This window comes from Anolis carolinensis, chromosome 4 (assembly GCF_035594765.1).
Source record: "Anolis carolinensis isolate JA03-04 chromosome 4, rAnoCar3.1.pri, whole genome shotgun sequence".
In the NCBI taxonomy this organism is placed as follows: domain Eukaryota; kingdom Metazoa; phylum Chordata; class Lepidosauria; order Squamata; family Dactyloidae; genus Anolis; species Anolis carolinensis.
The window spans coordinates 24,726,173-24,741,732 of NC_085844.1; the positions used below are offsets into that span (position 1 = coordinate 24,726,173).

Genomic DNA, 15,560 nt, shown 5'->3' on the forward strand with positions numbered 1-15,560 from the left:
GCTCAGGGAGGGTTTCCATGACTGACCTGAACACTTGGTTCTACTCCAGCATTCAAAGCATATCTGTAATAGAGGCTACTGCTAGTGGGGGCTTGAAACTCTAGGTCTTGAAGACAAGAACTCTGCTTGTGCACTGTTTTCTTTCACTGATTTAAATTTGAGATAAGATTGATTTCTCTCACATACTTTTAAGAGTGTTTCTGCATTATCTTGAGGCTGTTTCTCAGAAGAAGAATGCAGCAAAGAGAATGGATCCTAGTAAGAAGAAACTGAACTTTCTGACTATGAAGCAATTGAATGCAGAGCCTGGATCCAATTTCAAATATTGTTCATTTATTATTTCTAACCCGTCTGGTATATCAGGATATGGTGCATTCAGTGAAAGCACCAGATAATTTAAAACAATTAAAACTCTATAAAATCACAGCTTGAAAAAGTTTAAAACAATTTAAAATAATTACAGAGGCAATTGTTCAGTTAAAGACCATTAGTCAACCAATCTATTTGGTATCATTTTATAAGCCTATGTGATAAGCTTCCCAGAGGCTTTATTTGGATAATGAAGTACATTTTGGTAAACCTGGAACATGTTTGAAGTGATAACAGTGGACGTTTGGCATGTATTTGATGGGAATTTAATTTAACTACAGTATTTCACATGCTGCACCATGTATGCCATGTGTTATCGGGTTCATCTCACATATATCTACAGCACCCCATGGGTTATGTGGCAATAAGGAAGCATTATATTCTCTTTATCCAAACAGATCAGGGATTTGTTAATTGAATCTTATTTTTAATTTGAAGCAACAGTCTAAATCAGTACTTTCCAGGCCTTCTGAAATAGAAGAAAAGCGCCACCCATGTGCAATATTAGTTTCATATTTGTGTGCAGGAGCCAATGGATCACAAACCAGATCTGGTTCAAGGATCAACACTTTGAATATCTCTGGTCTATGTGATATAATTGAAATGGTCATTTTTTGAAATAAAAATGAATAGAAACAGATATATACATATTTTGCAGCAGTATACATTGAACAGCAGTATTCCAATATAACAAAAATAAAACCCACTTTTGACAGTAGCTTTATTGTGACTTTTTGCTCTTGGGCAATATGTTAAATCAGGTGAGTTTGATTATCTTCTAGATATGTTGAGCAAGATTCAACAGTATCATTCTGCTGAGATAACTGAGAAGAAGGCATAATTTTCCTCTCCCCTATAAATTAACCTTCACAGAGATAGACAAATGATTTTCTCTGGAAAACTAGGAAACTTTCTGAAGCAGATATTTCAGTCAGTGCGAAGGACTGTGAAGAAAAGTCCCATTGTGCTAATACACTTCATACACACATTGGATTTAGTCCATAGGTTTTATATTCTTCTTACACAATGATTCAAGCAACAATGTGGTTTAAATCTTACATGTGAAACAATATAAATAATTTACATGTTGCCTGAATAAACAAGTCAACCACTCACTTTTCATATTCCTAATATCTAACTGGCAGTATAGCATTGCACCCAATTTTTTAAAAAAGACATCTTGACTGCTTTTGAATTCTTTCATAAAAATGACTCCATCCTCCATGTATTTAAATGATCGTCTTCAAGGCAATAACACAGGCAGCAGTGCAGAGGGTCACATTGTCTGAGTTGATTTTAACAATCTGCAAAGTCCAAAGAAATATGATCAAAATAGCAATTGCAAAAACAGCTCTTACATCTGCAAACACTCTGGCAATCCTGGCTTCTAGTCAACAATGCCTATGTGTTCTTTGCTAGAGAAGTCACTCATGTCTCCTGGCAATTCATATCCTGAAGTTCTTTGCTAGAGAAGTCACTCATGTCTCCTGGCAATTCATATCCTGAAGTCTTAATACATCCTCTGTATCCTTATTTGAAACCTTGAGATTGGAAGTTCACCTCCCTTGAGAAAGGGGCATGCACATGTGAAGGGAGAAGGCATCAAGGAGATGACAGTTTAGCCAACTTGCAAAATATCCATCTTTCCTCTTGATTTGTTATTCATTTGTTTTGAGGAAGCATTTTTTAAAAATCTGTGCTCAGTCATATATATTTCCTAGAATATCTTTCATATAATCAATACAGGCAAGGCATTCCAAAAGAGAAGAGGCAAAAGGGAAGTTGTATGGAGAAGACAGAGAGGAAAATAAAAGAGTCTTTCAGCTTGGAGGACAGAATATCAACTTCATTTCCAAATTATAGCCTGCTGTTGAAGGATGAGCTATTATGGTGGTCTTTCACAAGGCCGGTGAATTGGTCCTGTTTCCATCAGTTTGTATGCTGACCTTTCTCCACTTCAACTGATGTCAGTATATTCCTTCCTGTTAATTTGAATTTACAATGACCCTATCCTAAGGTTATTTGTTGACAAGATTGATGAGAGAGATTACCTTTCTCAATAGCTGAGAGAGCGTGACTTGCCAAAGACCACACTGTATGTTTTCATGACTAAGCAAGGATTAAAATAATTAATTAATTTAAAATAAAAGGTATTATGTATTGTAATAGAGAGAAATGAGGGGAAAGAGTGATGGCAGGAAATGGTGGATCTTGCCAATTGGGAAAGTGGAAACTGAAATACTAGCAGTCCCATGCCTACACGTAGGGACAAGCTGAGAAAGAAATAGAGGTTTTTTAACAGATTAAATGCTTGTACTCAAGCACAGGTTCTAATGGAGGAGAGGGAACCAGAAAAACTTTTTGAGATACAAATTTCATATTGGTATTTTGACATTACATTCTATGCACTCTTCCTTCACTATTCCAGAAATGTGATGAAACATTCTGCTTATTTTTTATTTTCAGTATGTATTGACTAAATAATTGTTTGATAGAACCCATCACCCTCATTTTAGATGTGAAATGAGAATGGAAAATATAATGAATTGATTCAGACAATCTTAATGATGGAATAAATAAAATATTACAAAGAGCAGAGGTACAACTGTTCCCTGAAGGAGGGGGGAGGGAGAAAAACTGAAGGGGGAAAACTGATATGTATAAGTAGTAAAATATAGAAATGTAAAGAATAGGAAAACAAGAATCATCAGAATGTTATGAGAAGATATGGAAAACATTTTTTGCAAAGGTGACCGTGACAGTGTTATAATTTATTTCTATAACCAAATAAAAATATACAAAAATGTATAAAATTATTACGTCTATTACACTGCCACTAGAAATCATAATTCCATATTTCTTTTTTATCATTGCATGTTTTTGATCTACTTCTGATATTGGGCTTCTCAGAACAGTGCTTTCACTTTTTAACTCAGCTTTGCCACCACAATGAATAAATTAATTCACTCTGTGTAAAAAAAATATAATGCATTTTCCAGTCATAACTGAAGGCTCTATTGGTAGTCCCCAAGGCAACATTAAAGGCCGCAGGAAAGGTAAGAGTTCATCTGGACCCAACTGACTTTATTATATGGCTCATCACACAGGTTGTTATATCAGCTGTTGTGTAAAAGTTCATTGTATGTTGTTTTCAGGCTAGCAGTATTGATTGTCAAAATTAAAGCATGAGAAAGGAAGTCAGAATAGTGTTTGCCAAACTTATTCCATCAAAATTAAAAGAAATAAACAAACAATTGTTCAAAATGGGAAGAAGGCTCAGACATATCTTGAGATTTGAGAAGACTGTGTGTTCCAGTAATTCTTGGAGTTCAAGAAAATTGCATGACCAAGGAATAACTCAGCATATATTGATATCTGGTAGGAGGATGGAAGGATACAATTTCCATTGTGATTTTATTTATAAAATGTGCTATGGTGGTATCATTTTTCATGGTGATGTGGATATGGTCCAGTTCCTTTCCTTATCTGTGGGTTCTATTCCTGGGTTTTTTTTATTCATTTGTGTTTTGTTAATTAAAAACAATTAAAAATTAAATTAAAATTTCTATATAGACTTCCTCATTCTAAAATTTCAGAAAATATGCAAAAACAATGCACTGAATTTTTAAAAGCCTACATCTGTTTATTATACCTAGAGTAACTAAAGAAGACTTGAATCCTACTCTGGGAGTTCCTAAATAAGCAAAACAAAATACTGAAACACTAAAAAACCTAGAAGGGGTCTAAGTCAATTTTTGTTGCAATTAGAAAAGGTCAATGTAATCAATGGAACTTTCACATGTATTACTTTATCAAGTGTACATTAACACAACAGTTCTACTTTTCTGTCTGTCTTTGCAAATTTTGGTTCTTTTTTTACAGAAAACTAAAAAAAACTGTTTAAAATACTTTAGTGTGGAAATATGAATTCCTGCCCAGAAAATACTGTTTTCTGCTCAGAAAATGATGTAATTGCAGATTTATTCACTTGAAAAATCACATGTAATCGATTTCCAGAGTAAACAGCATTGCTTGCACAGAAAACAGCATTTTTGTATGGAAAATAATATTTCAGAAACACTGTTTTCTGAGCAAAGTAGCCACCTATGGATTCTGTGCAGCAAATGTCCCAAATTGCAAAAAATCCTCAAAAGTGGTATGTTTTTCAAAGATTTCTTTGCAGTGGGAAGAAAAATGCTGATCTTACCTTTGAAAAGAAATTTAGTGAAAAATTAGATCCTTGAATGTCAATATAATATGTCCCCAAAAGAAACAAATTCCAGAATTTGGCAGTAATTTAAAGGAAGTTTATCCTTACATTTTGACAAGTGGGTCTCTTTGGTATACTGATAAACATTATCACTGATGTATTTTGCACTCGATATAACTAATGCAAAAATATATTTCGGTCCCATTGCAGTATCCACATACAGAATTGGAGCATTATTATTGGGTGGACTACTGTGGTCAAGTTACTTTTTGTGATTCCATAGCCTTGAGCCATGACAGTCCATGCAGTATCAAACTGCATTGATTCTACAGTGTAGATGCACATTCCAGCAGGGAGTTACCTAACTAGAGAAGCCTTGGCTCTCCAGATTTATTTATCGTGTCAGAAGCAAATTGAGGATACAGTTATAATGTACTTAAAAACACAAAGTTAAAAACTTGGCATTATACTAGATTTCCTTTGACCAGATAATTTTGCCTTAAAGTCTCAACATATTTGTTCTCTTTTGCCAGTGGTAAAGGACGATGGAAGCTGCAAGCCATAACATCTGAAGGGCTACATTGTTCCCCATCCTTTTCTTGTTAATATCTAGTGAAAACCATATAATTTGGACAGATCTTCAGAAATTGCTAGTGAATGCTCTGAATTCATATGGTTCTGTTGAGACTCTTGGCTCTGTTGCTGATTTCTCTTTGGTGCATTATCTTTTGATATTCTGGTGGTTTATGGTATAATTTATATTTCCACAGTTTTCTTGTAATATTGAGAGATTCTTTGAAATAGAAAAACACTTTATAAAATGTTAATATATACAAATGCAGTGATATAAACTAATGGTAATTTCTATTCCATAATCCATAGCTTGAGAATTACATTGTGGAAAACATGAAATCAGAGATGACCCAGATGCAACAAAATGCTGTCCAGAATCACACAGCCACCATGTTGGAGATAGGGACAAGTCTTCTCAGCCAGACTGCAGAACAGACAAGAAAGCTTACAGATGTTGAAACACAGGTACATTTTTTCACTATTGAATTCAATAATAGGAATTCAGGAAAATGGTATACAAATTTGAGGTATAAGGTAAAAAAAAAAGACATGTATCTCCATCATTCTGGACCAATGAGAAAATTTTCAATTCAGGGCTTGTTCTGCAAAAAAATTCACACATTGTTGCTTTGCACAAAACCCCCCAGCATTTTTGCACAGGAATAGAACTACACAGAAAACACATGAAAATCCTGTTGAGATGTTGCATGCTTATAACTGAGGTAGTTTCAGTGCACATCCATTATGCAGTGTCTCAACTTAATAACTGATTTTTAATTGCATCTGCTATTTTGTTTGCTGGGCAGAAAATGCTGTTTTCTGTGTGAAAACATTGTGTGTAGGAATTTCCCCACAATTTTCATAATATTAACTATTGCTAAGAAAATGCTGGGTCTTGTGCTTCAAAGGTTGTTTTCTGACCTTCTAATGCTGTCTGCAAACCTTGCACAGAGTCAGTCCCAAACTGTGATTAATCTTCAGAAAATGCAAGTAGTTTGAAGGCTCCTCAGGAAGAAATCATCTTGTCCCTTTTACTCCTGACCACTGCTTTTAATCCCTAGAGGAAATACTTTCAGTGTTTCTGAATCTTCCAAAGTTTCATAAAAAGAGGTAGCCAGTGTAGAAAAGACACATGAAGGGCACATCTACACAGACTTTATGAGTTAGCCCATGTGTCATCAAGGAACTGGCAAGGGTGTTCTGATGAGAATCAGGCATTTCTCATGTGCATCAACATGTCATAGATAGCTTGAAATGAGGATGAGATGCTGGTGGAAGGCTTTGCAGTCGACCTGGAAGCCAGCAGTGCCCAACAGCTTCCTCAGCCAAGCTTTGACGCAGCACCCATGAAAGTAGCAACTACTTCTCAGCCTGCAGAACAAGTGCACGCAACTTCCTTTGAGCAGGCTGAGGAAGAATGTACTGTTCCAGCTTTCGCGAACCTGTGAAGAGAGGTCTCAGCATCACAGGTCCTTGAGACTTGATGAGAACACCTATGAATTTAGGATTTAAGGAGCTCAGAGGTGGCATCTTGTTGCTGGCTGCTATATCAGTTGTAGAAGTTACAACAGTGGACTCTTGCTATCTCATATTCCTGGATTCTGGACTTTCCTTAGATTCTGATTCAACCTTGTACTCTAGACACTCTGATTATTGACTAATGAACCTGAAATGAACATTCAGCTTCTTTATTGTGTTATTCTACTGATGTTTGTACCTCTGTTGGACTATTGGCTTGACCTCGGACTGTTGATTAACACTTTGCTGATATTTGGGAGTTGAGGCTGCTGATACAACACTTCTGATGCACATGATTCCCTTCTGAAGCCATTCTGATGCACATCTGACACTTCTGATACTTATTGGGAACTGCTCCTATTCATCCAGCATTTCTCATGTGATTTAGGCACTTGTGAAGACACATTGGACATTTTTCTGATGTTCACTTTCAGCTGCTCATACTCACAGGGCATTTGTATTGCTCTTTGACCATTTGTGATGTTCATTGTACTTTTCTGATGCCTTATGGATTGACAATGACCAGATTTGCATTAGTACCCATTGCATATTGGGGCTGTGGTGCATCAGTCACTCCACTGGCTACCATTGCACAATGAATATACATATGTTATAATGTCACAACAGCTCAGGATGAAACTACTTAGTTCTTTTCCTCCACCCAAATGTCAGATTATAAAAGTATAACCCTTTTGCTGAATTCCAGTCACCATCTGTATTGCACCTCTACCAAAGTAATTAAATATGATTGGGAAAGGTGGTATGGCTTCAGAGTTTTGAATGCAGCTGAATAAAATCACAATTGTATCTCTATAGAATGTTTATGTTGTCCAGAGAACATCTGTTTGCCTATTTCAGTCTTTGTTAGAAACTCATCAAACACTGGGTTTGAGACTAAAGAAAGGTGAGAGATAACTCCCTTACATCACCTAACATCAGCTTTGGATACATCTGCCTTGGCCCTAACTTGCTGAGAATCTGTTGAATTTTTTTTCCATTCGACTTTTATCTCTGTTTTTAATTCAAAATCTCCACCCCTTTTCCTTTCCCTTACAGTCTCAAACATATGGTATCTAGCAGTTGCTGTGCATCAGACTATCATTTAAAAATGTATGAATGTATATGATTATTCTTTTGGCCAGTTAATTGCAGCAAAAGAATGTCTGAAATAGAATATATGATATGTATACGCATATATTCATTCAAGCTTGGAACCATGTTTACAGTAATCCCAAAATGATTACTTAAAAGTATATCAACATATAGGATAACAAGATTGGTTACACAAAAAATAACAATTAATTTAGTTCAGCTAGAGATAATATACACATGGTGAGGACAATATAGTCTTACTCGCGCTTTCAGCTTCTTAATTTTCTATAGAATGGCTAATAAAAGTTTCACATAAGAAGACTGGCTTATAGGTAATGGAATATGAGAGCAAGAAATCCTTGGATCAAAAATGTTATATTTTGGGACTTATATATTAACAGAGAGTAGAGGCTATGCTATATATTTGTTCTAAATTGGTGAGTTTAGTAAAAAAAAAACCCTTGTTCTTAAAAACCTGGAATGACTGTCCATTCCCCAGGCTGTAATTTTGTGGTCATAGTATCCAATGCAGAACATGATTTTTAGTTTCATGGAATGCCCCACAATTGGAGGGCAAGGTTAGATTTTATGCTTGATACAGGCCAGCACACCAAAAATGACCCTATATTAAGTTTCTCCACTTCCCTTTAATGTTTAATTACAGTTCTGATTCAAATGGGAGGTGGGACAAACAGAGTAAAATTAATATTTCTATAATATATTGACTCAATCCAGCTACCTTTCTCTCCAGTCCTTGCTTGAGGCTTTAAATCTTTTGGAATCTTGTCATAAGTCATCTTTAATCCCTTATGCTTTATGACAACTTTACCTTGGGATAAGAGTGTTTAATTTATAATATCGCACATGGCAGACAATGGCTGATTAGTGGCTGCCACAAAAGAAATTAAGAGAACCTGATTTATTCATCATACAGTATAACTGTTGAAAGCCACAAATTATAAGGCTAAACTAGAAAGTCCAATAAATAAAAGAATATATGGCTGTCAGTCAACCAATCATCGGCATAACAGATGCATTTTATGTAGTCATTGAAGAGGAAAAATGTAAAATGATGATCTATAAATATTTATTTAGAAATTTCAGTCAATCAATCTAATTATTTTGAACTGTTTCCTGCTCAACTTGAAATTGTTTGTTTGCCTCCTGTGTGATATCGAGGTCCCCATCTACACAGCCCTATAAGGGTGTGTGGGGACTGAGAGCCCTTCCAGACAGGGCCCAAAATGGAAGCCCTGACAGGTTTTTACCTGAGCCATTCAAACAATGCCTCAGGTAAAAGCGAAGTAATTAAAGACAAAGCAGGTAAAACCTGCTTTGTTCCAAATTATATAGAAGCTCCATTTGATCTGGGCCTTCATGAAAGGCCCGGCTCTAATAGGGTATTTGACTCTGTGGGAACAGACTAGTGGGACTGCTTCTGCAGACCCAGTTGTCTGTCCCCACAGCCCAAATTGCTTCTTCAGGCCCCATGAGAAGGCACCCACCCCCTCCCCAAATCCCCTCTAAAAGCCTTAAAAAATAAAAAAAACTTATTACGAGGCCTTTTCCAGAGCGTACCAATGACATGCCAGGAGGAGGGGAGGGTCAAATCACTCCTGGGGGGCCCTGCCTCCTGGTGCATCATTGGTACTTGCCAGAAGAGCTGCTGGAGGAGCCTCATGGCAACCTGGTAAGTTTTTATTTTAAGGCTTTTGAGGGAGTGGGTTGGGTGGTCCAATACCATCCTGAAAGTTTTTGGGGTGGCATGGGGACACCCAGTGGGAAATCCTGGGTTTTAGGGGGAGGAGTGGGGTCTTAAACCCACTTTGGAGTGGGTTTAAGTTTAGTCTGGAAGCGTCCTGAGTCTCAGGATTGCCATACACTATGGACTCATCAGTCTCCACAGCCATCTTGCCTCTTCAGTCTCTAGTAGCAGTGCCACCCTCTTCACTCCCCCCCCCCCCAATCTCAGAATAAAATGTACCTGAACAGCTTCCAAATGGAGACCTAAGGTTCTAATGAGCTCCTGGTATATAGAAATGATGCACCAGGAGCTTTGGAGAGGGGAAGGAGGAATTTCCCCTCCAAAGTGTCATTTTTAAGTGCCAGAAGCATGTTTCACTTGCATTTTAAGCCTGTATAGAAGCAACCTTTCCTTATGTACCAGTCCAGAAGGTTATTGTTGATTGTTTTCCCATTCTTTCCGATAGTACAGGGCTGGCCGTAACATTAGGTAGGTAATAAATAAATAAACAAACAAACACCTGGGGACCCGTAGGTTGAGAACCACCGTTCTAAGGGTATGCGGCAGTGTGGCAGTCACTGAACTATTACTCAATTTCCTAAACTGGTATATGATAAATGATGTGACAAACTCATGGATAATGAAATATATCGTTCAATTGAGAGTACTGAAATAAAATTCAGTTGCATCCATGTGGAATTCAGAGGCTGGGGGGAAGAGAATGAATCTTGCCATTTGCCTCAGATTCCAAAATCTCCAAAGCACTGCAAAATCCTCCTGAAACAACCGAGATTTTTTTTTCACACAGAGGAAGAATGTAGATTTACTTCTATGGAGGTAAGACTGCAAGCCTGCTATAAATAAGCTTAGACCAAACACAGCAAAAGAGAAACCATGGAATAATAATACATTAGAAATTCTGTTTACAGAACAGTAGCTGGGGAACAGGTTTCCTTGAGCTTGAATTTAAATTACCTTGGCAAGCTTTTTAGGTAAGGACACTTTTTACAAAAGAAAAATGAAAAGTTTCTATTCTTTGCTGTAGCAACAGGAAGAAAAGTTCAGACTGACGTTTTTTGTAGTGCTGCTGTTCTTTATATCAAGGCTAGGAAGCGCATGACCCTTCAGATGTCACTGAATCTCAGATCCCATCAGTGATGGCAAGGCTGATCAGTGGTGAGGAATGATGGGAATTAGAGAATTAGATGTATTTTATATGCTGGTTCCTAAAGTACATTCCGATGGGTCATTCTCTTTCTAGTCCATATTGATTTTGCATGAATCCATCCCATTTCCAAATTGATGTGTTATCTTTTTTATTGGGGTGGAGGGGGACCACATAGATATCCATATTTATTGCAAGGCCTATGTGTGATATGTTGCCTTCCTCCTTCAGGTGTTAAATCAGACTTCCCGACTAGAAATTCAGTTGTTGGAGAATTCACTGTCTACTTACAAGCTGGAGAAACAACTGCTGCAACAGACACATGAGATCTTCAAAATACATGAAAAAAACAGGTGAGGGGGGGGGGGAATCTTGGATAATGTTGAACTCACCATTAATATGTAGAATTATAGAATCATGAAAGGCCATCTAGTTCAACCTACTGTCATTCAAGAATGCACAATTAAACTATTCCAAATATTGCCCTGCTACCTTTGTTTAATAGGGTAGAATCAAGAATGTAAGAGGAATCATGTCAGTAGAACATTTTGTTCACACACTGCTCAGTCAGTTGTCTATCAAAACTTTATCTGCAAGAGATGAGTACAACTGAAGCCTTGCTCACATTTCTAAGTAAATGATATAAAGAGGCATGTACACTCCAATACTAGAGGTGTGATATTTGGCTATCCTATCCTGTAGCCATTGATGGACTTGTCCTACATGAATTTATTGAGTCTCATTTTTGTTTGTCCAAACTGACAATCCTAATTCAATCTGAAGAAATGAATTCCATCATTTATCTATGTGATTTGTGACAAAGTACTTACTTTAGTTTGTCTTGTATCTGTCTAGTTGAATATGCCTTGTTACTGCTGCTTTAAACAAAACAAATGAAAAACTAATCAGAGAGCCAATATAACCCATCTTCCTGACATGCTTGGAAACCATTTCCCTATTTATATTCCAGTGGAATGCTTTGACTTTATTGATTTTTATTTTCCATTTAAATGAATTGAAACTAGAAAGCCTCAATGCCACATTATTTTAAAATACTGTATTTGGGAAGTAAATTGCCACATGTTTTGAGGAGCCCTAATTAAATAACTTCAACCAAAATTTTCTCCTGGAAACTAGTTTACAGTTAGCTGGATTGTAGTTTCATGAAAGCCAATTATGTAATAATGGGAAGACTGTGGACCTGTGGATTATCAATTGGTATTAATCTTATGCACCATCTGATGAGGATAGTTAACTAACAGTGGTTCTTCTGACAATGCCTAAGAGACAACAGCCCTGAAAGGGACCTCTTCACACGGCCCCTGTGACCATGCCGTTTCTTTGGCAGTCATGCAGGGCACCTCTTGGTGCGTTGGTGCCCTATCCCATTCAGATGGATGAAAGAGCAAAAGAAAAAATGTGGATACCTCTGTTGAAGCTGTCCAAAACACACTTTTCTCTCCATCATGGCAGAGGAAGCACCTTGTGACGCTTACCCTCCACTATGGGAGGAATGGTGGCGGTGCCAAGCCAGTGTAGTCTGATGGCACTTGGTAGGCCCCGTCCAGAAGAGGAAAAGGGGACCAAAAAACCCAAATGTGATGAGGTGGAAGTAGTTCCTTCCATGGCAGTGGGATGATGAATCCATTCTAGAATTTAATGAAGTTTTAAAGGAGCAATCCAGAATGCTGAATTTTATTCACTAAATAAGGAATAGAATAACAGAAAATACCTTTAAAGCCTGAATTAAGCCCAGTGCAGATTTTCCATCCCACTAACTCAGAAGCTATCAGCTGCCACTGGACTGATTTATTTTGGTATACCCTTGTTGTAAAGCTATGCAACTTTTTTTTGCAAAAAAACCAAAATGATTTCCGTGGTATGGACAGTCCCAATTTATCTGCTGTTATTTCATTTTCTTTCTACTCCTTCCAATTTCCCCTATTCATCTGTAGCTTGCTTCTGTTCCTGGAAACTAGGAAAAGGAGTTTGCATTCTGTTAACTCTAGAAGAGTGAAGAATCTCTTGCTATCCAATGAAGATCTAAATAGGAATCAGCTTAGAGGGGGGATAATAATAATAATACTTTATTTTTAACCCGCCTGGTCTCCCCAAAGGGAGTGCTGAATGTTCTCTATGAGCCTAAATTTTTAGCTCCCTACTTTTAGTGCAATCCCAATCCCCTTTGGGGCTTTGAACTGAAGGAGAAGCTTCTTTCACAAGCAGAATTCCATTCTGTTGGCAGAAATGTTATTCCTGTAGGAGAGCTTTCGGCCACAAGCTGATCTCAGAGCTCTGCTGACAGAACAATCTGCCAGAAGAACTGCTCTGCTGGATCCAGGACAGTTTCCTCTGGAATAGTGTTAGTTCACCCAGTCAATTATAATTAGATTTTTTTAAATTTGTAATCCAATGCCCCTCTCATTGTCCTAGGGATTGGCATGGGGTAACTATGTTTTCTATTGGAAGGAATAGTATATGGTCTGATCAAGAGTGTTGGCTCTGTGACTAATCAGAGTCTATTCATCAGAACATTAGGCTTTTCTTATTATCTTAACAAAATACATAGATTGTTCCACATAAAAGCATAAACCAAAAATGAAATTAGATATTGTTATGTATTTCTGATTCATCTCAATGACTCACTAAGCCTGTTCTGGACTGCTTTTTATGTTTTTTTAAAAAAAATCAGTTAACGTCCATTTCTTGGACAAGCTCTCAGCTCTCCTCTAATCCCTGCCTGCAAAAGGTACAAATGTTACTGGAGGATTCAGAAACAGCATTGTCCTTAGTAAATAATAAGTAGTATCAACTGAGTTTGTATGGATTCAGGGGATCTTTTAATAAATGGTTCACATTACAATAGTTTCATTTTATTGGATCTGTATTTTCTTGGGTTGCTTTGAGGAACGTAGAATACAATTTAAATAGATACCATCAGATTCCTTATTATAAGTTTATCTACTTGCACTTCAGTTAATAGTTAACTTGATCATTTGTTGGTCTCTTTAAAGTCCAAATGATTCGAAAAGTTACTTTTGGGAGTTTAAACTTCCAATGGCCATTTTAGCTGGAAGTTTCTGGAAGTTGTGCTCCACATTTTTGTCCACTCTTCCATCCTTCTATGTGACACTAGAGAAGCATGAGTGCAACTATGGAGCACCTTGCGGTATATCTTCATTCTTTGATCCTAATGTTTGGGAACAAAGGTGGAAACATATCTGTTCATTTAAATGTTAATAATGTATATGGACTGTTGCGGTCATTCACATTCATTGTTAGCAGAACAATTGGAAGTACCTTTCATAATTTTTTTCTAGGAGCATTATTGGGGGATCACCATTAGCAGACAATAGAACAGATCCTTTCTCCCCCAAACAAGTTTTGGAAAGTTGAAACAGCAGTAAAGGTATTGTGATTGCTATTTTGCATTCTCGACAGTGCCAGAAAGACCTTTGTCTTATTTTAGGGCATCATGAGGTATCAGTGGCGGTCACTATCAAAAATGTGGTCAATAATAAAATTCTAAGATGGATTTATTTTGTTCTTACTTTTCTGGAGTTCAGTTGGAAGAAAGAAAATGAAACAACAGCAGCCAATATCTTAGTGTGAATATCTTTTGATATTGTTGGTTAAGTTGCATTTTCTTATTCCAAAATACATGGAAGGAGGAAATTGTATATGTTCTTTCCACTTGTTATTTGTTCATTTAGATTTGGTGCAACTATTGGATGTAAAGAGCTGTTGATCTGGCAAAATGACTCCAAGTATTCAGTCCCTTAAGAAATGCACATGAACAAGTTATCCAAAAGTATCCTTCCATTGATTTGGCAAAGTATGAAGGGCACTTTGGTTACGTATATGTCAATGCAGCCTTTGTGGGGAGGCAGAACAGGGAACTGGAAAAAATAGGTTGAAAACTAGACCCTTTTAAGCTAATGAGTACTCTCAAGTTTCATTCCCACATTATTGAATTACCTGGAAACCCATTGCAAAGCATCAGTGTCAAAAGGGGAATGTGTGTGGCTTTTTAACCCACTGACCTACTGATTGCATTATTGACCCACCAATTATCAGCTTAGGCATAAGTATTTATTTAGAATGTGCAGGCGGCAGAGATTCACATAGATGATAGGGGTGAACTTAATATTTTAGACATATTTATGTACCTTAACAATGTGTCATGGTGTTAAGATATGTGTGGCAGTAAATAAACATGCCCTGCCTTGACCTATCAGCAGCTACGTTGATTTTCACATTGAGATGGACGGTAGTGTGTTGAAATAGTTGAAGCTTATATGTGGAAAGAAAAAAAGACCCTTAAATAAATACCTATATTCATATGCAAAACTTAAGGAGGAAGGCAAAGGCACGATCAAGAAACGAGAACAAAACATACTCTAATAAGAAAATATTAAGAAGTGGGTGGTTAGGAAATATTATGCTTTCTCTTTTAGAATCTCATATACTGAAACATTCAGTTCTTGATGTTAGTACTGAAGAAAAATTGTATTTTTTGTTAAGTTTTGAAACTAGAACAACTATATTAACAAACTCAGCTACTCACAAGCTTTTTAAATTAAGCCTCAGGCAATGCAGCCTAAATTGTAACTCCGAACATGCTTAATTTTAAGATTTTGATGCGAGGAATATGTTGAAAATAGGGCTGTTCATTCCAAGGGATGCTTTTGACACTGCCTTTTGAAATATAAAGAGGCTGGAAAACTTACTGGGCATGTTGACTGAGTGATCATGGTTTGTAATCCACAAAGTAACTTTTCCAAGTTCTAAATTGCTATGGCATAATGTTTCAAGAATGGCACTGCTGCATAAGTCACCATATGCATATGTTCTCTTTTTTTAAAAAAATCTGAAAATTCAGATTTTGT

At 36.9% G+C, this 15,560-nt stretch overlaps 1 protein-coding gene across 2 annotated transcripts in view; it reads left to right on the forward strand.

Moving 5' to 3' along the window:
* The window catches only part of angpt1 (angiopoietin 1), a 199,272-nt gene that overhangs the window by 106,706 nt on the left and 77,006 nt on the right, over nucleotides 1-15,560 (forward strand). The window contains exons 2-3 of one of the 2 annotated variants that reach the window (XM_003219446.4): nucleotides 5,462-5,617; nucleotides 10,903-11,024. In XM_003219446.4, the coding sequence (XP_003219494.2) occupies nucleotides 5,462-5,617; nucleotides 10,903-11,024 (278 nt within the window). The remainder of the gene's footprint in view (nucleotides 1-5,461; nucleotides 5,618-10,902; nucleotides 11,025-15,560) is intronic. The other variant, XM_008108252.3, reaches the window with a different exon arrangement.